Here is a 26516-nt window from a genome sequence, read left to right as displayed (position 1 = left end):
CGTGGACCACTTATGCAGTGGGAATAACTCAGCCACTTCAAATATCAGTGAGCACATGACTGGCTTCCTGAAGCAGCTGTTTACATATCTTCACCAGACAGGTGACCAGATTCTTGGTGATTTAGCCCAGGCAATCCATCATATCCACTCATTTAGTGTGATAGCATAATGGTTAAGTTCCCATAACATCAAGAAATTCAAGTAAATCTGGATTTTTTTAAAAGCTAATGTTAATAATTGTACCTGTGATTTAAATCAAGAATGATCTGGTTCACCATTCCCTTCAGGGAAAAGAACCTGCTGTCCTTCTCTTCCCCATCAGAGACAGCCCACAATGGACCTGATCTGCTTCCCTACCGCAGTGGTAGTTAATGACGGGCAATAAATTGTCCTTGCCAACAATGCTGCTACTAGCTGTGTCCATGGCCTACATTCCTCCTATGGCTAGACCTCCCCAAACTGGATCTTATGTAACACCCTCTCTCCAAAGCCTTAGATCAACATTCCTTACTGGTTTCTCTGAGAAACCAACCCTTCATGCAACTCGAGGATAATTGCACCTACATGGCACCTAGTTATAGAGTCATACAGAATGGAAGCTGGCCCTTTGGCCAGCTGATCTGTGACATTAACCAAGATGCCCATCTATTCTAATTTCTATTTGCCCATGTTGCCTAGTACTTGTTTTTCTTTTTATATGGACCACCTTTTGAGTAGAAAAAGTTGCTCCTCAAGTTCCTATTAAATCTCTCTGCTCTCACTTCAAAATTGTTTCTTTTAAAATTCAAAATTTATTTCTTGATTACCCCCAATGCTGGGGAAAAGTTGTGCATTCAGTGTGTCCAGACCACTAATGATACACCTCCATAAAATCATGCCACAATCTCCTACTTTCCAGTGAACCTTTTGATAACTCAGTCCCTTATGAATCTTTTCTGCACTCTTCCCAAACCAAAACTGAACCTTGAGCACTAGACCTACAGAAATCATTTCACTGCCCACATTTCAGTTTAATCATTACAATTAGCTATTAGCCTGTGCAACACCTGCTATTTCCCTCACTTTCACCAGTCATTTCTTTTCAACAGTGCATTAGTATAAATCCTAGTTATCAGAATTTGGCTAAAATCATTTCTGCACTGAGCTTCGTGCAAGCCTATTGTTTTGACATTACACAGACAAAAGCATGATGTATTTTAGGGCCTACCTCAACAAAGGATGCTACCGGTCCTCACGGGATGAGGTCATTGTCACCCTTTCACTACTGGACATTGAACTGCTCCTGACTAGCCAACACTGTACTAGTGAATATTTAGTATTCTATGATGATTTAAAATCCTGAATTTTACTCCTGCATAAGGTCAAGATGTAAAAAGGCAGTATTATATAAATACAATAGGGTCTTTTAAGAGGCTCCTGGATAGGTACATGGAGCTCAGAAAAATAGAGGGCTTGGGTAACCCTACCTAATTTCTAAGGTAATGACATGTTTGGCACAACTGTGGGCCAAAGGGCCTGTGTTGTGCTATAGGTTTTCTATGTAAATGATATGGTCTTGTATTCAATTAAAACCAAAGAGGTTTATATATAGAAATTTTGGATGGTGTCAGGATGTTAGGACATATTCTGGAGTTAGGGTATATAGCAAATACTAATTTCAACAGCAGCCATTCTTCAGATTTGATTGCAGATTGAATTTAAAACACAGCTCAGAACAATGGGTTTCCTGGAGCTGCAAGCTGAGGTCAACAACAAATAAATACTCCACTTAGACTTCAGATGCTGCATATGAATGAATGTGACCTAAAATCAGTGGGGATTAACATTCATTTTGGGCATCTGGAGTGTGAAGAGGGAGATGTTTGAAAACTGTATGTAATTCAAAGGAAGCATTGTAGATGCATCGTAACTGTAGATTTGTCCTGCTGTTACCTTTGATCTTTAGTATATAAAATGTCATGTAATATTGAGCTGGGCATACCTCTTCTTCCACGAGTGTCCAGAATGCTGAATAAATGCTTTTATATTGACTAGCTTCAGTGTCTCTCTGGTGACTTTGTTCACAGTTACACTGATGATACTACAATATGAGTATGGAATCTTTGGTAATAAATAGAACACAAAAATAAACAAGTTCTACAGAATCTTTATAAAACTCTGGTTTGGTCTCTACTGCTATATTTTATATTGTCCTGGGCAGCTCATGATGTCAAGGCATTGGAGAGATTTAGAAAGATGTGGGAGATTGGAGAAACTGGAGTTGTTCCCTTACATTCAGAGAAAGTAAAGACATTTATTAGAGGACTGGACTTATTACAGAATTTGTGAACTGAAACTGCTTTAAGTAACTAGGAAGCACAAGAGGTTTTGGATGGGGGAAGAGAAATTGAATTGTTATGATCTGAAACAACCTTCAAAGTACATTCAAGAACACTGGGATTGCAAGGCCCCAGGAATGGAGCAAGGAGCTTGAAGGCTTTCTCACATGATGTTTGAAGATGTGGTACTGTAATTTGCAGATAATCTCAACAAAAGAGGACCTAAAATTGTTCTGAACTTAAATAGTAGAAGTGACACCTGATTTTGATTTTTCAATTGGTTGACTTTTTTTTTAACAAGCCATTAATGGAGTCATAATGAGTGATCATCAACCTTGTAGAAAAATGTGTTTGACACACACCATTAAATACCTATACAAAACTATATACATGTTTCTATTTATTTCATCTGCAGTACAATGGCTAATTATCATTTTTATAACACTGTATAGCCAATTAAGTGCATCATGCTGAAAAATGCCTTGCCAGCGTGGAATACAGCAGTGGTATCCTGCGCTTTCCTCAAATGTGTCAGCTTGTGATGTTTACGTGGGGGACACAATCAGCAGAGATACGACAACCCCAAAAGCATTGCCACATTAAGAATGTTGCTATACACTCATAAAATGTTTGTTTAAAGCACTCTTCCAAACATGGTTAAATATACACTCCTGACGTGCAATGGGTAGAAGGTTTGCAATAACGTTCGCTCCGATCTTCGTCGTTTTTTTACACCAACCAACTATAACCTGAGACAGCAAGTGCTGCGACAGCAAGTGCTCATTTGCATTCTGAGGCTGAACACGTCTCTCTCCATCTTGTCAGCTACAACTCCATCCGAGCCTTACTCAGGTGAGCAAACCGGCTACACCACGAACGCGCTGAGATTGTTTTCCCGGGGGAAGTTAGCTTGAGGAGGTAAAAGGGTCAGACTGTGGCTTCTCCCTATTGTGTCTGCCTCCAACAAGCCAGACCCGTTTAAAGCATTCCCCTGGAGAGTTCCACTCAGCACTGCGGAAAAGATTATGGAGATTGGCCACGGCTGTCATGTGACTGGTGCTGGGCAACATGTGCCATTGGCCTGCCTGGTGCAGAATTATCTGGAGCAGCACCATTATAGGCTAAGGCTTTCTTCATAGAGAATCAGAGGAAGATTGTGCAGCTCCAGAGAGGTAAGCCTTTCCATCTTTATATTAAATAACATTTAATAATCCTTAGGCATTGCTAACTTTAAAATTTAATCCACCACAGACTGCTTGTTAATAGCTCACAAGTCATTTATTCCATAGGGGTAGAAACAGAGTCTTTATACTAGTCTGTCTTTCATTCTAAGGCTGGTCCTTTATGGCTTATATTTCACAAAAAAAAAGATGTTGGACCATAAAATGTGTCAGGAAATAATTAGCTTTCGGGATGATCTATTATACTTTGTCCTGTCATCAGGTTATTTTAAGCAGAGCATCTCCAGGCAAAGATCTGTCATTTCCTTGTCATTTCTCCTGTGCTGCCAATGTGAATCCATAAATACGTTTAGCATCGGTGCTGGTGGAGGAACATGATGTGTTGTGTGATAACAGTCATTATTTATGCTTCAACTTTCATCCATTGCAGTATGTTAATGGGAAGAAAGAGAAGCCGAAACATTGAAGATGTAAATGCATTTCAGGAATTTTACGCAACCTCATCAAGGTACAACTTCATTTTCTAATTTATTAATTTTCTTTGGCTCCAGAAATGATTTGTGGTGTGAAGAGAGTAATAAATGGGATGTACACACTTGGATATTAATAGCGTGGTTTTCCTCAAATCTGCATAATCTTGCTTGACTCCTTTTCTTGTGGTTTATTACAATACAGCAGTTGACACAGGCTTAGGAAAACATTGCAATGGCTGAGTACTGATTACCTGTTAAAGCACATTGAATGAAACAGGCCAGAAATAATTCAATTCAGCCTCAAAATAAAATGTTATTATTCTCTTTGCTCAGTTAATTTTATTTCTTTGTCTCATTCCTAACTTGCCTTTTGTGCTTATACGTTGCTTGTTTCAGGATGATTCTGATTGCATATTAAATTTTCAATAAAATATGTGGAGGTAAAAGATAATGTTCCATCTGCTTCCCTCACCCTCACATCTCCACCACCTCCCCTCCCAAAATTGCTGCCCAGCAATTAGAAATCTTGTTAATCAAGCCTTCTCTGTTGCTATTAATTTCACAATCCAATTCACAACACCTAGATAAAGATTGTTCAGTCACTATAGGAATCATTTTACAAGTTGGTGTTCTTATGGAAAATATGTTCACACAGTCAGATGTGGTAATTCTAAGATGTGATCTATAAACAAACTCCATTAGCAGAGCAAATTCTATGCAGTGGAATGGTAAGACAGAATCTTAGAGAAAGACCATGCCAGCTCCCAATCAGACAACATAACTCATTAGAAATAATCAATGGTGGAACCCCTCTAGAATTCTATTCTAAAATTACAGGATGTATAAATTGTATGTTTTAATACTTGCAATATGACCTCGATACAATTAAGAAGATCTTGCTCAGGGTCATGGGTTTAGTGGCTGTTTCTAACACTATCCTGTATGATTCTTTCTATACATGGTGAGAGTAAGCCCAGCTTTCACTGCACACTCATAGAATGTGGAGAATGTTGGACCACCCTCCTGATTTGGCATGATCTATATGAGGAAAGCGGTTTCATAAGGTTGGGAGTTCCAGGACTGTGGCTTGAAGGAGAATGTTTGTCCATCAGAATGGTGTGTGCCTTGGATGTGGAGATATATTGATAAGCAGGCTGTTCTTGTCCTTCCATCTGACTCGTATGCCACAATTGCCCAAGGGATCTTTCCCCTCAGTGAGTACTGAGCTATCCATTCTCACTGCTCCCCTAACATCCATCTATCTGTGGTGACAACTAAGCCCCTGAAGCTGGTTCCTGAACGGGGAAGGTCTTCCTGTTTGACGTGGCAAGTTCCTCACCTTCACCCACAAATCTCTGACAAGCTGTTGTTATTCATCCAGACTTTAAAAAAATGCTTCTAAAACTGAAAACAGGAAATTATTGAAACAAATTAAAAGAATTAAAATATCTAAAGATGGTATAAACAATTAAATATATATGAAGACAAGAAAATCCCCAGATGCTAGAAATCCAAACAGCGCACACAAAATGCTGGAGGAACTCTGCAGGCCAGGCAGCATCTATGGAAAAGAGTAAACAATTGATATTTCACTGAGACTGAAATATATATGAACATATTTAAGAGACATTTAGACAGACATTTTTGTGGAGTCCTGGAGGCAGAGGGGAGATCTGATAGAGGTTTACAAAATTATGAGAGACATAGATAGAGTGGGCAGAGAGTATCTGTTTCCCAGGGTAGAAATGTCTAATACCAGAGGACATGCATTGAAGGTGAGGGGGGTAGGTTCAAAGGGGATGTGGGGAGTAAGCCATGGATGCCTGGAATGTACTACCTGGTATTGTGATAGAGGCAAGTACGTTAGAGGCTTTTAAGGAACATTTGGATAGGCATATAGATGTAAGGAAGATAGAGGGATATGGACATGGTGTAGGTAGGAGGAATTTGTGTTTGGTGTTTTTGATTTGCTCTTTAGCTGGTTTGCCATAACATTGTGGGCCGAATGGCTGTACTGTTCTAAATAGGCAAGGCATAGAAGATACAGTCGTAATGCAGAGAAATGGGATCATTGTCAATGGGCAAACAATTCAACATGGATGTGGTTGGTCAACAGGCCCGTCTCTTTGTTATACATTTCTGTGACTCTAGGACTCTAAATCTAAATTAACAATTAAATACATGTAGTTTACCAGCTAATCAAAAAATATGTGATTCAATCATACAGTGTCTTTTTTTGTCAATGTTATGCAATTGAAACTGACCCTAACCACAATGAAACTCAGTCATACCAATTTGGTGGGTGCTCCCTATCTATCCCTCAAGGAATTTAGGCAGTCACCCTTGCATGCCTGGCACGATGACTGTGGCAGGCACATACAGACTGACGTCATTCCCTGTGTAATGCTTCACAGCATGAGTGGAAGCTCATTCATTCAAAAGTGAGACAGAAAGCAGGAAACTACAGGGCAATTAACTCAACATCTATCATGGAAAAAAATGTTAGAAGCTGATTAAGGATTACTTAGAAAAATTCAAAGTAAATCAGGCAAAGTCAAAGTGATTTTGTGAAAGGTTTTATTGGAGTTCACATTAAGAAAAATATGCCATGAATAAAGGGAACTTAGACTTCTAGAAGACATTGAAAAAACATGAAGGATAATGTAGAAAATAAAACTCATGGTGTAGGACATCACTTATAGATGTGGGTAGATTGGCTGTCTAACAAAAAAAACAGGATTAGGTATAAGTAGGCATTCCCTCTCTCTGTATCAGTTTCGATGTAGGATTTCAATCTGAAATGTTAGCAGTTTCTTTTCTCCTACAGATGCTGCGCAACCAGCTGAGTTCAGAGAGGGATGAAAGAGATTAGCTTTGTTTTTTCACATGTACATCGAAACATATAATGAAATGTGTAATTTTTCACCTGAGGGTTGTGCTGGGAACAGCACAGAAGTATCGCCATGCTTCTGGCACCAACATAGCTTGACCACAACTTACTAATCTTAACCTACATGTCTTTGGAATGTGGGAGGAAACGGAAGCACCTGGAGGAAAGCTATGCTGTCACAGGGAGAACATACAAACTCCTTACAGACAGCAATGGGGATTAAACACCAATTGGTGTTGTAACCGCTGCGCCCCTGTGCCATTCCAATCAAATTACTGTATAAACATAATCAGAATCAGGTTTAATATCACCATCATATGTTGTGAAATTTAACTTTACAGCAGCAGTACAATGCAATACATGATAAATAATAGAGGAAAAAGTATATGCAAGTCAAGTCACTTTTTATTGTCATTTCAACCATAACTGCTGGTACAGTACACAGTAAAAACGAGACAATGTTTTTCAGGACTGTGGTGCTACATGAAACAATACAAAAACTACACTGAACTACATAAAAACAACACAAAAAATACTACACTAGACGACAGACCTACCCAGGACTGCCTAAAGTGCACAAAACAGTGCAGGTATTACAAAAAATAATAAACAAGACATTGGGCACAGTAGAGGGCAGTAAGTTGGTGTCAGTCCAGGCTCTGGGTATTGAGGAGTCTGATGGCTTGAGGGAAGAAACTGTTACATAGTCTGGTCGTGATACATATGTCTATTAAATAATTAAGTTAAAATATGTAGTGTAAAATAAAACAGAAATAAATAGTGAGGTTCAATATCCATTTAAAAATTGTTTGGCAGAGGGGAAGAAGCTGTTCCTGAATTGCTGAGTGTGTGCCATCAGGCTTCTGTATCTCCTTCCTGATGAGGAGAGGGCATGTCCTGAGTGGTGGGGATCCTCAGTGATGGTTGCCACCTTCCTAAATCTTTTTCTCATTAACAAGATGTAATGTGTGCATGCCACTGGGATTGGTGCTTGAGCCTCAGTTCTATAGAAATAACTTGGATGAAGGCGCTGAAGGCATGGTTGCTAAGAGATAGGAAAGAAAGTAGGTTTTCAAGAGGATATAAGGAAACTTATGAGGAATATAGATTGTGAATGGGCAATGATCTGGCAAATAGAGAATAAAGTGAGAAAATATGAAATTGTACCTTTTTAGGAAGAAAAATGCAAAAAGGAGTCCTATTACCTAAATGGTGAGGGATTGCAGAGTCACAAGGCACAGAGGGAATTGAGTGTCCTGGTTCATGATTCATGAAAGCCAAATGCAGATCCAAGAAATTAGAAGAACTAACAGAATGTCTTTGTTTATTGTGCGGGATATTGAATACAAGAGTAGGGAGGTTATTTTTTCATTTATACTATAGAGCACATCTGAAGTACTCTGTAGAGTTTTGGTCTCAGAATTCCCTCCCTTAAAGATTAGTAGAAGCAAGATCTCTGATTACTTTTAAGGCAGAAGCGGATCTTGATAAGTGAAAGGGTTGAGGAAGTAATGAAAGGTTACAAGAATGTGCAACTGTCATCATTGTGGAACAGGCTTGAAGGGCCAGGCATTTCTGACTCTTATGTGTGTAAAAGAATGGTGGGGGATGTAGATAAGTTGTTAAAGGTGTGACCATTAGGGTTAGGGTTTATTACCACAACACGGGATTGGAACTCTATGCCTTCTGCTTTATGTTAACCCCCCCTCCTCAGACTCCAGACTATAAATGGCACCAACTGTTCTGCACCCTGTCCAGGGTCCTCTCCAACATCACCCTGACACCCAGCCCACAGTCCTCTGATACTCGGGTCCCATTCCTCACCCTCATGTATATTCTCCACTCTCATTTGCTAGGTCCTATTCTGCCCCCCAACCTCCACCCAAACCCCAAGCCATTTGGGTGTACCAGTGTTTAGAGACAATAAACTACTCACTCTTGCCCATCTGCCTCAGTGTCGCTTCCCTCCAGTGAATGAATGAACTCTCAGTGGGAAGACTTCAAAGTGCGGGATGTTGGCAGTCTGTTGCTGGCAGCAAAGGTACTCAGCCCTGAAACACTGTTGGAATAGCTTTTAAAGGAGTCCAGGGCTCCACATTCACACGAGGAGCGGGCCTGAGAAATGATTTGGTTATCAATCTTCCCCCTAGCCCAGAGAGAGGCAGTGCCACATATTGTAGGTGAATATAGTCATTGATTTGTAGGTACTGTCAAAGGAAGTAGGACAAGTTGATGTAATACATCCTATAATAAACATTACTAGATGTCAAGGATGTTTAAGATTGTCAATAGCTTTGCAATCAATAATGCATCTAGAATCCTGCATACAGTTGCAACTGCCCCCGTTCTGACTCATGTTTTCTCATACTTGGGCCTCGAGATTGCTGAAGGACTTTGGGCTATCAGAGGTGAGTCACCCATCACAGAATATCCTCTTTCAATAGCTACTCCAATGTAGTTTCTCATCTTTGAAGACTGATAGGATGTTAACTAATACTATTCATCCTTTCACAGTAGAAGATATAAATGACATAAATGTCCGCTATCACGGACATTTACACTACACACTGCATCCGCAAAGGAAACAGCATTATGAAGGACCCCATGCACCCCTCATACAAACTCTTCTCCCTCCTGCCGTCTGGGAAAAGGCACCGAAGCATTTGGGCTCTCACAACCAGACTATGTAACAGTTTCTACCCCCAAGCTATCAGACTCCTCAATACCCAAAGCCTGGACTGACACCTTGCCCTATTGTCCTGTTTATTATTTATTGTAATGCCTGCACTGTTTTTGTGCACTTTATGTAGTCCTGTGTAGGTCTGTAGTCTAGTGTAGCTTTCTCTGTGTTTTTTTTTTACGTAGTTCAGTCTAGTTTTTGTGCTGTGTCATGTAACACCATGGTCCTGAAAAAAGTCTCATTTTTACTATGTACTATACCAGCAGTTATGGTCGAAATGACAATAAAAGTGACTTGACTTGACTTGAAAATGTATGCCAAAGTAGTAGGAAATAAGGTTGCAAAGTGGAGGAGGAATTTACAATAATCATTATTCTGTATCAAACTACAGGGACCAAGAGCTGACAAATCCCATATATCTAAGGGAGCTAGAAGAGACTACGGAGATTATATCTTTATATTTATGTTGTGATTTTCCATGAGTCCTAAATTCTTAAATGGATTGGAAAGTTGCAAATGTAACACTGCTGTTCATGAAAGAAAGGTTAGAAATTACAAGGAGTAAGAGGCTTCTCAATCTAACATCTGTTCTCAAGAATATACTGGAGACAATGTAGTAATTGATCATCTAGAAAATCATTATTTGAGTAGACAGAATCAACATGGTTTTATGAAAGGGTAATAAAACAGAAAATGCTTGAAGGGATTTATGGGAAAGGTTAGGCAGGCTAGGACTTTATTCTTTGGAACACAGGACATTGAGGAGCTACCTTGTAGAGGTGGTATCAAATCAAGGGCCATAGGGCCAAGAGAGAACAGACAGTCTTTTTTTCTCAGGAAAGGGGTGCTAAAAACTGGAGGGCATAGATTTAAAGTAAGAGGTGAATTATTTTAAAAAGGGGAACTTCCTCATTCAGGGATGGTATGTATATAGGATGAGCTACCAGAGGAAGTGATTGGGGCAGGTGGAATAACAACATGGACATTTCTAAGTACATAGACAGGAGACTTTAGAGGATGTGGGCCAAACATGGGACTAGCTTGGTGGGCAGTATGGTGGACATGGACAAATTGGGTCAGAGGGATTGAATCTATTTATATTACTCTATTCAGCTGGTCAGGCAGTATCTGTCGAGAGAGAAAATGTTGATTAAAATTTTATTAGATGTACCTACAGGGTTAATAATATAGAATTCATTGCTTGTAGATATTTGAAAGTAAAAATTCCCGATTGACAAAATAACGTGGATTCACTTGATAGAGCAGCAAAATCCATTCTGTGAACTGTGGACTATCCTAGTGGCTCAAATGGAATGTAAGTGCTCCTCATTGATCTGTAGGATTTCTGTATTGCTTGATGGAATACTATGGCTGCTGATGGACTGGGCATCGTGTCAAGTCTTGCTGTGAATGATCACAATTCATTAGCAGCACACCCTGTTATAATGCACAAATTACTCACGGGTTTGGGGAATTAAGTGAGCTGTGGAACTTGGGAATCTCCAAATCTCCTTGTCAGCTTACCTTCCCCTGCCATTTGTTTCACAGAGCTGCTAAGGAATAAGGAAGTGCTTGCGCATGTTTATTTAACTATGGAAGTCATGAGCTTGGAGGTTATTCAGGTAGCCCTGCACCTGGAAGTGTGCTCTCCAAGGGGTTTGGCACTCAAGTACACATATTAGGCACAAACTAGAAACACCATTGAAACCAGTGTATCAGCCCACCAACTGTACTCTGCCTTCCCTTTAACCCAGAATCGCCCACACCCTTCCACCCCTGACCTCCCTACACCTATACTGACCTGGTTTAGGGTTTTTGCTTCAGTTGTCTCCTGGGCTTTTCCATTCCAGACTCAGCAGTGATGAGGATATTTAAAACCTATTGAAGCTATTTGAACTATCACAGGGGTGGTATTGTCAGCAGCCTGCTGGAGAAAGCAAGAATATTAGTGTTTCCCTCTGAATGGCAGAAATAACAAACACACTGGGACGCAGTTGGGTGCAGATCAACAGCACATGTTCAGGATGTCCTGTTCTAGGAGCAACTGATAACCAGTAATTTCCTTCAGAACGACAGCTGCCAACAACTCCAATCAACCCAGTTAAAATCCAGAGTGTCAAGAGTAATAAAACAAAATTGAAATTAATTCATTGCCTTGTTGTACTGGTGTTAGCCGTAGGTATTTACTTGGGACTATCTTTAACTTGTGCATTAACTTTACAGCATTGATTTCTTCTATTCAGTTTGCTTTAACAAGTTATATACTCAAATTGTATTCATAATTACACTTTGAAGTGTACATAAAATGGTAGGAGCTCTGCATAATCAATCTTGTGTTCAAAAGGCAAATTTCTTTAGTCACTTTATTATCAGCACATTGACCCACTTACAACAGTTGCTGGTGTTTCAAAATTCATGAACAGTCCTTAGCCCAAGTAGCAAGCAGGTTAAATAAAATGGTATTCCAAAAATAGGACAAACGGGAGAAAGATGTTAAGTGCCATTTTCAGAAAAGGAAATAAGTTAAAAAACAAAAAACACAAAATGCTGGCAGAACCCAGCAGGCCAGACAGCATCTATGGGAGGAGGTAGTGACGACGTTTCGGGCCGAAACCCTTCATCAGGAGTGAAGTAACATGGGATGGTCAAGGGGGGATAAGAAGTGGGGGGGAGGGATGAAGTAGAGAGCTGGGAAGTGATAGGCTGGAGGGAAATAGGCTAGGGGGAAGGTGGAGAATTATGGGAAATAAAAGAGAAAGAAAGATAGGGCTGGGGGGAGATTGTAGTGAGGGGGGGGAAGAGAGAAAGAGAACCAGACTAAAATTATAGATAGGGATGGGGTAAGGGGGGGGCAGGGGTATCAACGGAGGTCTGTGAGTTGAATGTTCATGCCGGCAGGTAGGAGGCTATCTAAGCGGGAGATAAGTTAAATGTGGGTTTACTTTAATATGTCTCCGCTCCAATGCAACCATTTCCACTATTTCTATACACCTCACCATATATAAGTCAGTCAGGGTAAAGAAAATAAATTTTGGTCAAACTATGGAAGATCAGGTAAATTGCAAATCTGTTAAGCAATTACATGTGCCTCTACAATTATTACCAATAAGATGTATTCGCAATAAACGATTCTTTTTCATTTTGTTCTTGAGTTCAAATGCAACAAATATTTTAATATTATTTTTGGTGTCTGCTAGAACAATTTAAATGTATGTATTTTTGATTCCTAATGTATTTTAAAATAGCTGTGATAGTTCTTTTGTTTTCTTACTCTGAAAATAAAATCATGGTCCTTACTGCATAGCTGGGCAACATCACGCTAATATAAAGGTACCTGCTGTTCCACATTCCCTCAACTGCATGTTTTCCCATAGTTTATGGGCACATATCGCTATATTTATCGATTGTCCTGCAATCTAATATCCTGATAGATTTTTTTTTAATCTTGGGAATGCTAGAGAGGATGAAATTATTATTGATCCCTAAATTTCAATGGAAGGTGCTAATTCCTACTAGTGGTATGGTCCATCTAGGGAGGAGGTCTTCACAAACAAGTTAAATGGGAACTTTACTGATAAATCAGAGAATGATTAAGGAGTGAAAGCCAGACAGGCTTGATTTATTTTATAACCTCGAGAAATAATGAGAAAACTAATGGCACTCATGTTGATTAGAGTGTAGGCTGTACAGTAACTACTCAGTACTACACGTGTAAAAACGATGAATCTTCTGAAGTTGTTCTGCTCCAGATAAAAGATATTTCACTAAGAGATCAGATTCTGAAGTGCCTAGATGTTACGATATTACTTTACTTTCACGATAGATCCTATTAAACTTGGGGTTAGGACGAGTTCACTTGAGTATGCATGAATTTTCAATGGCATGTCAAGTCCTAAATGACTTTTCTGTAGCATTTTCTGAGTTTATTTTAGATTTCCATCATCTTCAGCTTTTTCACTTTTCAGATGTTTCACTGGTTTGCAGTCGACACAGTAGTGTAGTGGTTAGCACAATGCTTTACAGTACAGGCGACATAGGTGCTTCAGTTTTCTCCCACAGTTCAAAGTCCAAAGGTTGGTAGGTTATTGATCATTGTAAGTCTTCCTATGAATAGGCCGGTATTAAATCAGAGGATTTATGGGCAGCATGGCTCAAAGAGCCCAAAGGGCCTGTTCTGCGCTCTGTCTCAATAATAAAATAAATAAATAAATAAATAAATTAGCCTTTTCATGGACTTTTGAGAAAGTTCTTGCAGATTTTTTAAACACAAGGACAAAAATAAAAGCATTTAAGTATTTTTTAAAGAAGCAACACACACAGAATGCTAGGAGATCTCAGCAGGTCAGGCAGTATTTATGGAGGGACATAAGCAGTCAATGTTTTGGCCCAGAGATTATGATCAAAATTAGCTCACTGGACCTATGAGGTGTAGCACATCCTGCTCTGCCATGGTGCCTGTAACTGCAGACTAGTTGGGCTAATCAGTACCTGGGGAATTTCTGCAATTACCATGAAAATATATTATTAAACACTTGAGATCCAAATTAATTGATGGGAATTAATGTGGATTTGCCAGAGGAAAGAGTTGTTATATAAGTTATCTGTTGTATTTATTAAATGTCATATCTGTGGTTAAGCCTATGATGTGATACTCTTGGAATATAAGTGAAATTGTCAGTGTGCTGTACTGGATTGTTAAGGTTAAAAAGGGCAGGAAACCTGCACAGCAGTAAGCATTGGAATGAATGTAATACGTGAAATCTTTCTGGGCTCACTACAAACTCCAGCTTTCTTCAACGGTGTTATAAATTAACTGAAATTTGGCATCAGTTGCTTCGTTGCAGAATTTAGGATGATTCCAGAACAGCATCTGAGGAGAGTGAAGATAGACTCCAGGGAATTAGTGTCCAGAGAAGAGGCAGCTGGTTGCTGTTTTCAGTTTAATGTTGGGCATTCATGCATTTAGTAACAGAGCATTGCAGGATAATGCTTTTTTTAAAAAAAAGCATTAATGAGGTAAGGATTTATCTCAGATACACTGATCAAAGGATCTAATTCACCATTGCATAGGGCACTTGTCAGATGCCATAATGAATACTGTTTGTGTTTCTGTAATCTGTGCACTAATACAGCGGAGCAGAAAATATACAGACAAGAGATGTAGAAGATTAACATCCAGGAAATGATATATAGAGACAGGCCCTTTGGCCCAGTGTATTTGTACTGATCATCAAGCACTCATTTACCCTAAATCTACACTAATCCTATTTTATCCCTGCCACATATGACTTAATATAAAGAATGAGGCCTTTCAGTCATCAGAGCCATGCCAGTTGAGTAATCATATCAGTCCATCCCCCTCTCCTTTCTTCCTTGCAAAGATTTTCTCTCATCTGCCCACTGACAACCTTTGATCCTTTTGTTACCTGTGTCCTTTACAGAGACAATTCACAATGTGCCAGTTAGCCAGCTATCAGATCTTTGGGAGGTGGGAGAAACTGGAGCACCCTGAACAAGCCTACAAGTCACAGAGAGAATGTGCAAACTCTACACAGCTGTTCATCTTGTCCTTAACAATATGGATAAAACTGTAGGAGATATGATTAATACACAGAGAGCGGTATTGATAGGGGATTCTATAGTCAGGGGGGCGGATAGGAGATTTTGTGGGGAAGATCGGGAGTCTCGGATGGTATGTTGCTTCCCTGGTGCCGGGGTCCGGGACATCTCAGATCGGGTGCAGGTTATTCTCGAGAGGGAGGGCAAGAATCCAGATGTTGTGGTCCATGTAGGGACCAATGATGTGGGTAGGATGAGTGAGGGGGTCCTGCGTAGGGAGTTAGGTGCGAAGCTGAAGAGCAGGACCTCCAGGGTAACGATCTCAGGATTGCTAACTGTGCCACGTGCGAGTGAGGCAAGGAACAGGAGGATTATAAAGATTAATACGTGGCTGAGAGGATGGTGCAGGAGGGAGAGCTTCAGGTTTGTAGATAATTGGGCTTTGTTTCAGGGAAGGTGGGATCTGTTCCGAAGGGACGGTTTACACCTGAACTGGAGCGGTACTAACATGCTTGCAGGGAAGATTGCTAGTGCTTCTTGGGGGGGTTTAAACTAAATTTGCAGGGGGCAGGGATCCAGAATGTGAGAGAGGATAGTGAGAGGAAGAATAAAGGACAGGAGGGGACTACACGGTTCCGGAATATTAAGTGTGTAGTAGAGGAAGGTGGGGCGGAACAAGTGATAAGGAGGACTCATGTACAGAGGGATGGTCTGATGGAACATGGAGTTAAATGTGTTGAAAGAATAAGTAAATTTAGGAAGGACAACAAAATTCTAGGGGCGTATAGCCCGATGGGAGTTCGGGGAGCTGGGTTAAGCACAATAGGCAGCTATTCAAACAGAGAGAGGAGAAATGGGCTAAAAATTCTATATCTGAATGCACGGTGTCAGAAATAAGGCGGATGAGCTTGAAGCCCAGGTGCGAATGGGTAACTATGATGTTGTTGGGATAACGGAGACATGGCTGCAGGGGGATCAGACCTGGGAAATGAATGTACAAGGGTATACGTGCTATCGTAGGGACAGAAATGTGGGCAGAGGGGGTGGGGTGGCCCTGTTGGTGAGGAATGAGATTCAGTCCTTTGCAAGGGGGGACATAGGATCAGGAGAAGTAGAGTCTGTGTGGATAGAACTGAGGAACAGTAAGGGCAAAAGGACCCAAATGGGTGTTGTCTACAGGCCCCCAAACAGTAGCATGGATATTGGGTGCAAGTTGAATAGGGAGTTAACATTGGCATGTGGCAAAGGTAATGTCGCAGTAGTTATGGGGGATTTCAACATGCAGGTGAACTGGGAGAATCAGGTTGGTGCTGGACCACAGGATAGGGAGTTTGTAGAGTGCCTACGGGATGCATTCTTGGAACAGCTTGTACGAGAGCCGACCAGGGACAAGACTATTCTGGATTTAGTGTTATGTAATGAACAGGATTTGATAAGCGATCTTGCAGTAAAGGAGCCATTAGGAGCTAGTGATCACAATATGATAAGCTTTTATCTGCAATTTGATAAGGATAAGGGCAGCTCGGAGGTGTCAGTGTTGCAGATGAACAGGGGAAACTATGGAGCCATGAGGGAGGAGCTGGCCAAAGTTGACTGGACGGATAGCCTAGCAGAAAAGACAGTGGAACAGCAATGGCAGGTATTCTTGGGAATAATACACAAGGTTCCAAATCAGTTCATCCCCCAGAGAAGGAAGGATTCAAAGGGGGGAAAGGGGCCACAGTGGTTGACAAAGGAAGTCAGAGATTGCATAGCATTAAAAAAAAGGAAATATGACAGAGCTAAGGTGAGTGGGAGGACAGATGGTTGGGAAGTGTTTAAGGAACAACAGAACTTAACTAAAAAGACAATACGGGGAGAAAAAATGAGGTACGAACGCAAGCTAGCCAGGAACATAAAGGAAGATAGCAAAAGCTTTTTTAGGTATGTGAAGAGAAAGAAGATAGTTAAGAACAATGTTGGGCCCTTGAAGAATGAATTGGGTGAAATTGTTATGGGAAACAGAGAAATGGCAGAAGAATTTAATGAGTACTTTAGATCTGTTTTCACTAAGGAAGACACAAGCAATCTCCCAGATGTATGGATGGGCCAAGGACATAGGGTAACAGAGGAAATGAAACAGATTGACATTCGGAAGGAAACGGTGATGAGAAGACTGATGGGACTGAAGGCTGACAAATCCCTAGGTCCAGATGGTCTGCACCCTAGGGTACTAAAGGAGGTGGCCCTGGAAATTGCGGATGCATTGGTAATCATTTTCCAATGTTCCTTAGATTCAGGATCAGTCCCTGAAGATTGGAGAATGGCTAATGTTATCCCACTTTTTAAGAAAGGAGGGAGGGAGAAAACAGAGAACTATCGACCTGTCAGCCTGACATCGGTGGTGGGAAAGATGCTGGAGTCCATTATTAAGGATGAAATAGTGGCATATCTAGATAGCAGTGATAGGATTGGGCCAAGCCAGCATGGATTTACCAAGGGTAAATCATGCTTGACTAATCTGTTGGAGTTTTTCGAGGATGTAACCAGGAAGTTAGACGGGGGAGATCCAGCGGATGTAGTGTACCTCAATTTTCAGAAGGCATTTGATAAGGTCCCACATAGAAGATTGGTGGGTAAAATCAAAGCTCAGGGCATCGGGGGGAAGGCATTGACATGGATAGAAAACTGGTTGGCAGATAGAAAGCAAAGGGTAGCGGTGAATGGGTGTTTCTCGGAATGGCAGGTGGTGACTAGTGGGGTGCCACGGGGCTCGGTATTGGGACCACAGCTGTTTACGATTTACGTTAACGATTTGGATGAAGGCATAGAAAATAACATCAGCAAATTTGCTGATGATGCTAAGCTGGGTGGCAGTGTGACATGTGATGAGGATGTTAGGAGAATTCAGGGTGACTTGGATAGGCTGGGTGAGTGGGCAGATACTTGGCAGATGGCGTTTAATGTGAATAAGTGTGAGGTTATCCACTTTGGGAGTAAGAACAGGAAGGCAGATTATTATCTGAACGGTGTAGAGTTGGGTAAGGGAGAAATACAAAGAGATCTCGGAGTCCTTGTTCATCAGTCACTGAAGGTGAATGAGCAAGTGCAGCAGGCAGTGAAGAAGGCTAATGGAATGTTGGCCTTTATTACAAAGGGAATTGAGTACAAGAGCAAGGAAATCCTCTTGCATTTGTACAGAGCCCTGGTGAGACCACACCTGGAGTATTGTGTACAGTTTTGGTCTCCAGGGTTAAGGAAGGACATCCTGGCTGTAGAGGAAGTGCAGCGTAGATTCACGAGGTTAATTCCTGGGATGTCTGGACTGTCTTACGCAGAGAGGTTAGAGAGACTGGGCTTGTACACGCTGGAATTAAGGAGTTTGAGAGGGGATCTGATTGAAACATATAAGATTATTAAGGGATTGGACAAGATAGAGGCAGGAAATATGTTCCAGATGCTGGGAGAGTCCGGTACCAGAGGGCATGGTTTGAGAATAAGGGGTAGGTCATTTAGGACAGAGTTAAGGAAAAACTTCTCCCAGAGAGTTGTGGGGGTCTGGAATGCACTGCCTCGGAAGGTAGTGGAGGCCAATTCTCTGGATGCTTTCAAGAAGGACCTAGATAGGTATCTTATGGATAGGGGAATCAAGGGATATGGGGACAAGGCAGGAACCGGGTATTAATAGTAATTGATCAGCCATGATCTCAAAATGGCGGTGCAGGCTCGAAGGGCCGAATGGTCTACTTCTGCACCTATTGTCTATTGTCTACATTTGGGGAAGTCACAGCATTTTTTGTGGTGTTGGTAATGAGGACACTCGTTATAAGCTGCAGAATTACAATAATCTGCTGTTTAGATGGGACAATGGAAACATGGCAGATAGAATGCAATCTGATAAATGTAAAGTGATGAACACTGGGAGAAGAAGTGAGGGTAGGATGTACACAGTGAATAGAACTATAGTTAGGCTACAGCTGGAGTTCAGTTGTATACAGTTCTAATCACCACACTATAGAAAGGATGTGATTTCACTGGAGATGGTGTAGAAAAGATTCACCAGTTAGTTCCTGGGATGGAGCATTTCAGGTGAGAATGAGATTAAATAGGATGAGTTTGTTTTCCTTAGAGTAGATAGGTCAAGGGAGGATCTGATAGAGAGGCACAAAATTAAGAGCTTAGATAAGGTGGACAGTAGGAAGTTTTTTCCCATTGCAGAATAAGACAGCCTGGGTTGAGAGTACAGGTAAGAGGTTTAGGAGGGATCTGAGGAAGAGTTTTACCACCCAGAGGGTGGAACAGATTTCCTGAGGTAGTGGTGGTGGAGGCAGGTACTTCCACAACCTGGTGAATCACCATGATATAGAAGACAAGTGCTAGTAAATAGAGGTACTTAATGGCCAGCATGGACATGGTGGGCTAAATTGGAGAATTCTGCATCAGAGACAAATTCAGAATCAGGTTTAATGCCATTGGCACATCGTGAAATTTGTTAACTTTGCAGCAGCAGTACAATGCAATACATGATAATATAGAGAAAAAGAAAACTGTGGCTTACAGTAAGTATATATGTGTGTATATATATTTGGTCTCACCCTATCAGGGATATTCCCTTGGTTCCACCCAGCCTTCCTCTGGATTCCCTGCTGCTGAAAATAAATTTTCACTTTTCTAGTCCTGACAAAGTTTCTAAGGCTTGAAAAGTTAACTATTTCTTCTGCACAGATGCTGCCTGACGTACTGAGTGTTTCCAGTATTTTCTGTTTTATTTCAGGTTTACAATATCTGCATCATTATGATTTTTCATGGAACTTAGTATTCTTATACCCCCCCCCCCCACACACACACACAATTAACAGACTTCTTTTTGTGTCTCTAGAGTGAAACATGAGTAAAGCGCAAAGCAAGCTGGAGCAGATGATACCATGAAGAAAAGCTCACGGGTCCTCCATCACCAACTGCTAAGTAAGAATTGCACACAATATCTTGTTTATTCAACTTTACAAAGAAAAGCAAAGTAATTGTCTACAAAATAAATCATTCTTGTACCGATCAGAACCTGGCTGGAAGAAGTCTGAAGGCAAGTAGAATAAGAATGTGAATAACAATGGATCAAAGCTCTGAGAGCCAGTATGTGCCACTTTGTGTCCCTTCATTAGGGACAGAAGACCAGACACAAACAAAAGAAAACAGGAGCAGGATTAAGGCCCCTAGCCCCTCAGGATTGTCCCGCCATTCAATATGATTCTGGTTGATCTGCACTGACCTCATCTCTTCTTCTGTGCCAGTTCTCCATATCCCTCAATTCCTCGATCTTTCAAACATCTATTTGTATACACCTTACATGTAACTAACTTTTAACACAGGTGACCTCAGTAGCAACCCCAGTGAGGTCTGTCAGTGAACTGAAAGGCCTCTGTTAACTCCTGATTCTGTGAGCAACTGTGTTATTTCAAGTGAAGAAATAGATAATTTTATGCTTCCACATTATTTAAAGTTCAAGGTAATTGTATTATCAAGGTATGTATATGTCACTGAGATTCACTCCCTTGCAAGTATTCATAGTAGATCAAAGAAATACAATAGAGTCAATGAAAAACTACACACAAATACTGACAGACAGCCAATGTGCAGAAGACAAACTGTGCAAATACAAAATATTAAATGAATAATGCTGAGAACTTGAGTTGTAGAGTCCTTGAAAGTGAGTCCAGTTCAGTATAAGGTGAGTGAAGTTATCCACACTGGTTCAGGAGCTTAATTTTTGAAGGGTAATAACTGTTCATGAACCTGCTAGTGGTGTGGGACTGAAGACTCATGTACTTTAAGGTAGAAAATACTGGAATTACTTAGCAGGTTAGGAAGATCTGTGCAGAAAGGGTCAGCATTAACATTCCAGGTCAATGACTTTTTCTCAGAAATGGAATCATCTCATTCTACTCATAAGCAACACACAAAATACTGGAGGAACTCAGCAAGTCAAGCAGCATCTATGGAAATGAATGGACAGTCAATTTTTCAAGCAAAGACCCTTCATCAGGACTGGAAGGGAAGGGGAAAGACCAGAATAAAGTGGTGGTAGGATAAGAAAGGAGTACAAGCTGGAAGGTAATAGGTTAAGCTGGGTGGATGGAGGAGGGTGACGAAGTAAGAAGCTGGGAGGTGATTGGTAGAAAAGGTAAAGGGATGAAGAAGGAATCGGATAGGAAGGAGAATGGACCATGGGAGAAAGGAAAGGAAGAGGGGTACTAGGGGGAGGTGATATGAAGGAGAAAAGATAAGAGGGAGAGTCAAAATGGAGAATTGCAGAAGAAAGAAGGGGAGGGGGGAAAACATTACAGGAAGTTGGAAAAACCGATGTTCATGCCTTCAGGTTGGCGGCATCCTGGACAGAACATGAAGAGTTGCTCCTCCAGCCTGAGAGTGGCCTCATTATGGCAGAAGAGGAGGTTATGGATTGACATGTTGGAATGTGAATGGGGATGGGAATTAAAATGGTTGGGAAATTCCCGCTTTAGTGGATGGAATGAAGATGCTCGACAAAGTGGTCCCCCAATCTACGTCAGATCTCACCAGTGTAGAGGAGGCCACATCAGGAGGACAAGATACAGTAGACAACCCAACAGATTCACAGATGATTTGTTGCCTCAACTGAAAGGACTGCTTGGGGCCCTAAATGGAAGTAAATGGGCAGGTGTAGTACTTCTTCCGATTGCAGGGGTATGTGCCAGGAGGGAGATTAATGGGGAGGGATGAAAGGACAAGGGAATCACAGAGGGTGGAAATTGGAGAGTGGGGGTTGTGTTTGGCAGTAGGGTCTCATTGAAGATGGCAGACGTTGCAGAGAACAATGTGGAGGCTCATGGGGTGGTAGGTGAGGACAAGAGGAACTTAATCCCTGTTGACATGGCTGGAAGGTGGGTGAACACTGATGTCCAGGAAATGGAGGAGATGTGGCTGAGGGTGCATTAATGATGGAGGAAGGAAAACCCCATTCCTTGAAGGAGGACAACATCATCCTCCTGGGAACAGATACGGCAGAGACAAAGGTACTGAGAAAAGGGAATGGCATTTTTACATGAGACAGGGTGGGAAGAGTTATAGTCAAGATAGCTGTGGGATTCGGCAGGTTTATAAAAGATATTAGAGACAGGGAGATCAAGGAAGGGGAGAGGACCAAGTGAATTTAAGAGCAGGGTGGAAGTTGAGGCAAAGTTGCAAAAAGCAAGATTTCTCGGTGGCCAACCATTTTAATTCCAATCCCCATTCTCATTCCATGACCTCCTCTACTGCCACAATGAGGCCGTTCTCAGGTTGGAGGAGCAACATCTTTAGGTAGCCTCTGCTCTGATGGCATAAACTTTGATTTCTCAAATTTCCAGTAATATTTTCCCTCTCCCTCTTCTTCAATTGTTCTCCTCGCCTGCCTAGACCCTCCCCCTTATGCTTCTCCTTCCCTGTCTTCCCATGGTCTACTCTCCTCTATCAGATTCCTTCTTTTCCCAGCCTCTGCCTTTTCCACTAATGACCTCCCAGTTCCCTAATTCATCCCCCTCCCCCCACCCACCTGGCTTCACCTATCACCTTCTGGCTTGTATTCTTTTCCCTCCCCCCACCATTATATTCAGGCATCTTAACCCATCCTTACAAGTCCTAATGAAGGGTTTCAGCCTGAAATGTGGATTATTTGTTCATTTCCATAGATGCTGCCTGACCTGCCGAGGTCCTCCAGTAGTTTGTGTGTATTGGTCTGAATTTCCAGTATCTGCAGAATCTCTTGTGTTCCAGTCACAATCCCAGAACAACATACAATACCTTTACAAATGAATACTGCTGGAAGGTGTCATATGAGTTAATAAACCTTTTGACAAATGCAACACTATTAGAACTTGAAACCAATTCATATTGTTAAATTTTCCAACAATTTCCTCGGCAGGTGATTGGTATTTTCATGTAATTTTATATCATACATATAGTGTTATTTTACAGCTCCTAATAATGTTTAGAACCATTTGCAACCAAAATATTTTCCGGGTGTTTTATCTCCACAGGAGTTACTCTCCTTCATCCGTATCTGTTTTGTACTTGCTTGTAGCAAATGCCAGTAGACCTTCCTGAACCAGAATGTGTTCATTTGTTTAAGACTGACTGGAGGATTGAACCAGTAGGAGAGCATTATGGCCACAGTTCCTTCCCGGGGAGAAGTGGAATTTATTGTGTTTGAGTCTCTATCAGTTAACATTTGGTATGCAAGGATTATGGGTGTTTGCTTCCATTTTTTTCTTGCATTTCTCACAGGTCATAGAATCACAGAGAGATACACACAGAGAGATTTGGCCCATCAAATCCATACTTCTATACCCATTTTTATACAGTTCTCCAATAGCTCCATTTTATTCTCCCTATGCTCCCCTGCACACCAAGTGCAATTTACAGCAGCTAATTAACTCACCAACCCTCATATCATTGGGATGTGGGAGGAAACCAGAGCACCTGGAAGAAACCCATGCAGTCAACAGGGAACAGACAGGAGAGCAGGATTGATCCCCAGGCCACTGGAGCAGCAAAGCCACATCTCTGCTAAATGTGCCTCTGTCTCCACTATCATGAATGACCATGATGCCTCACTCCCAGGTGAGCTCATTGCCTTTTATGCACACTTTGAGAAGGAGAATTAATCAAACACTTGTGCAAATCCTCACAACCTCTGGTGGCCCTGTAATCTCTGTCTCAGAGGCCAATGTCAGCACACCGTTCAAAAGTGTGGACACTTGCAAGGCAGCAGGCCTGGTAAGGTGCTGAAAACCTCTATTGACCAACTGGCTGGAGTGACTGCTGCAGTTGGAGGTTCCCACGTGTTTCAAAAGGACATCAATCATACCAGTGCCCAAGAAGAGCTGAGTGAGCTGCCTCAATAACTATCGTCTGGTAGCACTACTGTATGGCAAGGAACAGCTCTAATGCTATCCATGAGTTCACTTTAAGAGGTTGGTCATGGCTAGAATTAACTCCTGCCTGAGTGAGGACCTGGACTTGCCACTGTAATTTGCGTATCACCACAACATGTCTATAGCAGATGCAAGCTCACTAGTTCCCCACTAGGCCTACATCAGGCTAATATTGATTGATTTCAGAGGTGTTTAACACCATCATCCCCTCAGTACTAAACAACCACCTCCAAAACCTGGGCCTCTGTACCTCCCCTTCAACTGTATCTTTGACTTTCTCATTAGGAGACTTGCAGTAATTTGTCTCACACTGTACTGTTGCCACAAAACAGCACATTTCATGACAAATGTCACTGATAATAAACCTGATTCTGATTCTTTCCCTCTACCTTTCTCGTTCTCTCTGACTTCATATCCAACACAATATACTCAGCAACCTCTGCCATCTCCAGTGGGATCCTACCACTATGGACATCTTTCTGTTCTGTAGAGGTCATTCCCTATGTGACACCCCCCCCCCCCCCACCGACTTGTCCCTCTCCACTGACCTGCCTCCTGGCTCTTATCCCTGCAAGGTGCTACACCTGCCCTGCAGCTCCTCCCTCACCACTATTCACAGCCCCAAACAGTCCTTCCAGGTGACACCACCTGTCAGTCTGTCAGGATTACCTATAGTTTCTGTTGCTCCCAATGTGACCTCCTCTACATGGGTGAGACCTGGCGCAGATAGGAGGACCACTTCATTGAGCACTTTTGCTTTGTCCATTGCAAAAGGCAGGATCGTCAGATGGCTACCAATTTCAATTTGACTTCTCATTCCCATTCTGACATGTCAGTCCATGGCCTCCTCTACTGTCACAATGAGCCTACACTCAGGCTGAAGTTTCAGTACCTTGTATTTCTTCTGGGTAGCCTCCAACCTGATAGCATGAACACTGATTTCTCTAACTTCCAGTAGTTACTCCCCGTCACCCTTCTCTCTTTATCCAATCCCTTTTCTGATTCCTCTCTCTCCCATTCTCTTCTCACCTCCCTTAGATTTTGCCTCCTCCCTCTCTTTACTTTAGGGTCACTGGCTGCTCCTATTAGATTACTCATTCTTCAGCCCTTTACCTCTTCCACTTATCCCCTCCTTGCTTCATATTTCTCCACTCCCCCATCAATCTTCCCCTTCACTTGGTGTCTCATCTATCACGTGCCAGTTTGTACTCGTCCTCCTCCTCCCCCCAGCTTCTTGTTCTAGCTCTGCCACCTTCCTTTCCAATCCGATAAAGGGTCCCAGGAAATGAGGAAGGAAACACTCAGTGGCTCAGGTAGTAGGTGTGGAGAGAAGGTTGAAGATCTTTCATTAGAACCAGGAAGAAAAGAAACCAAGTTACAGAGATAGTGTGGAAACATGGCATGGTAAAAGATGAGGGTAAAGTATTTGATGTGTCACGTACCCCGTGACCGGGTTAAAGAACCAGCAGAAATGGAAAACGCTCTGGAGTCTGGTATTGCTATAAACTAATAGTGTTTATTAGTAAACTACACAATACAGTAATATAAATGCAAATATATTGAACAGGTTAGCAATGATGTGTGTGTGTGTGCGTGTGTGTGTGCGTGTGCGTGTGCGTGTGTGTGCGTGTGCGTGTGCGTGTGCGTGTGCGTGTGCGTGTGCGCGTGCGCGTGCGCGTGCGGAAATAGGAACAAAACTAGGCTCTTTGAAACCTAGGAGTAAATGGGTACAGTCTTACGATGCGATGAAGAGAGTTCAGTTCAGTTCGAGGTAGTTAGTGGAGTAACATTGGAGAGAGAGAGAGAGAGGTGAGCTGTTGCCGTCGATCTTCCCATTGTCTTCCGAAATCCTGTTGTAGTCACCAACTATGACCGTGGCACATACGACCGTTCTTCAGTGGTGGGATTATCACCCAGGCAAGGGTGGACACACAAATAATTCCCCACCGGTCACACCTCTTCACACTGTGAGCCATTGATTGATTTCCCCGAATTGATCCTCCAAAACCCCACCTTCATGTGGGTGCACAAAGCTCGTTCAGTGTCCAACACTGTGTGTGTCTCGTAGTGTGTCTGTCTGTGTAACAGCGGATCTGCTTTTTGTCTCCACATGTTGGACACCAGCTGTCCATCAACCTGCTCCTCCCACTGCTTTCTGCAGACTCTCTACAAGCAGGCAAGTGACCTCGGAGAAAGGTAAACAATCAGCAGAGGAACCATAACATCATTCTTTTGAGCAGTTTCTGTCTCTCTCTGTCTCTCTCATTGCGCTGGATGCCTCCACCCCTCTCTCTTAATAGCAGCACAGTTCATAGGGTCTGTTCTGGACCCCTTCCCAGGGTGACCCCTAACAGATGTATGTGTTAGGGCATATCCTGGAGATACAGTATTAAGCAAATATTAATTTCAACAGCAATGAGTTTTCAGATCTGAATATGGATTGCAGATTGAACTTAAAATGCAGCTCTGAACAATGGGTTTCCTGGAG

General features: G+C 41.9%; 1 protein-coding gene across 2 annotated transcripts in view; it reads left to right on the top strand.

Moving 5' to 3' along the window:
- Window positions 1-3126: 3126 nt before the first annotated feature.
- tmem108 (transmembrane protein 108) overlaps window positions 3127-26516 on the top strand; it is a 143616-nt gene continuing 120226 nt past the window's right edge. For both annotated transcript variants that reach the window (XM_073023878.1, XM_073023877.1), the window contains exons 1-3: window positions 3127-3490; window positions 3930-4007; window positions 19960-20045. In XM_073023878.1, the coding sequence (XP_072879979.1) occupies window positions 20006-20045 (40 nt within the window). In that variant the 5' untranslated portion in view covers window positions 3127-3490; window positions 3930-4007; window positions 19960-20005. The remainder of the gene's footprint in view (window positions 3491-3929; window positions 4008-19959; window positions 20046-26516) is intronic.

The sequence above is a fragment of the Hemitrygon akajei genome, chromosome 20 (assembly GCF_048418815.1).
Source record: "Hemitrygon akajei chromosome 20, sHemAka1.3, whole genome shotgun sequence".
Lineage (NCBI taxonomy): Eukaryota > Metazoa > Chordata > Chondrichthyes > Myliobatiformes > Dasyatidae > Hemitrygon > Hemitrygon akajei.
The sequence above is the reverse complement of the archived record's forward strand: the minus strand, read 5'-3'. Positions and strand labels throughout refer to the sequence as shown.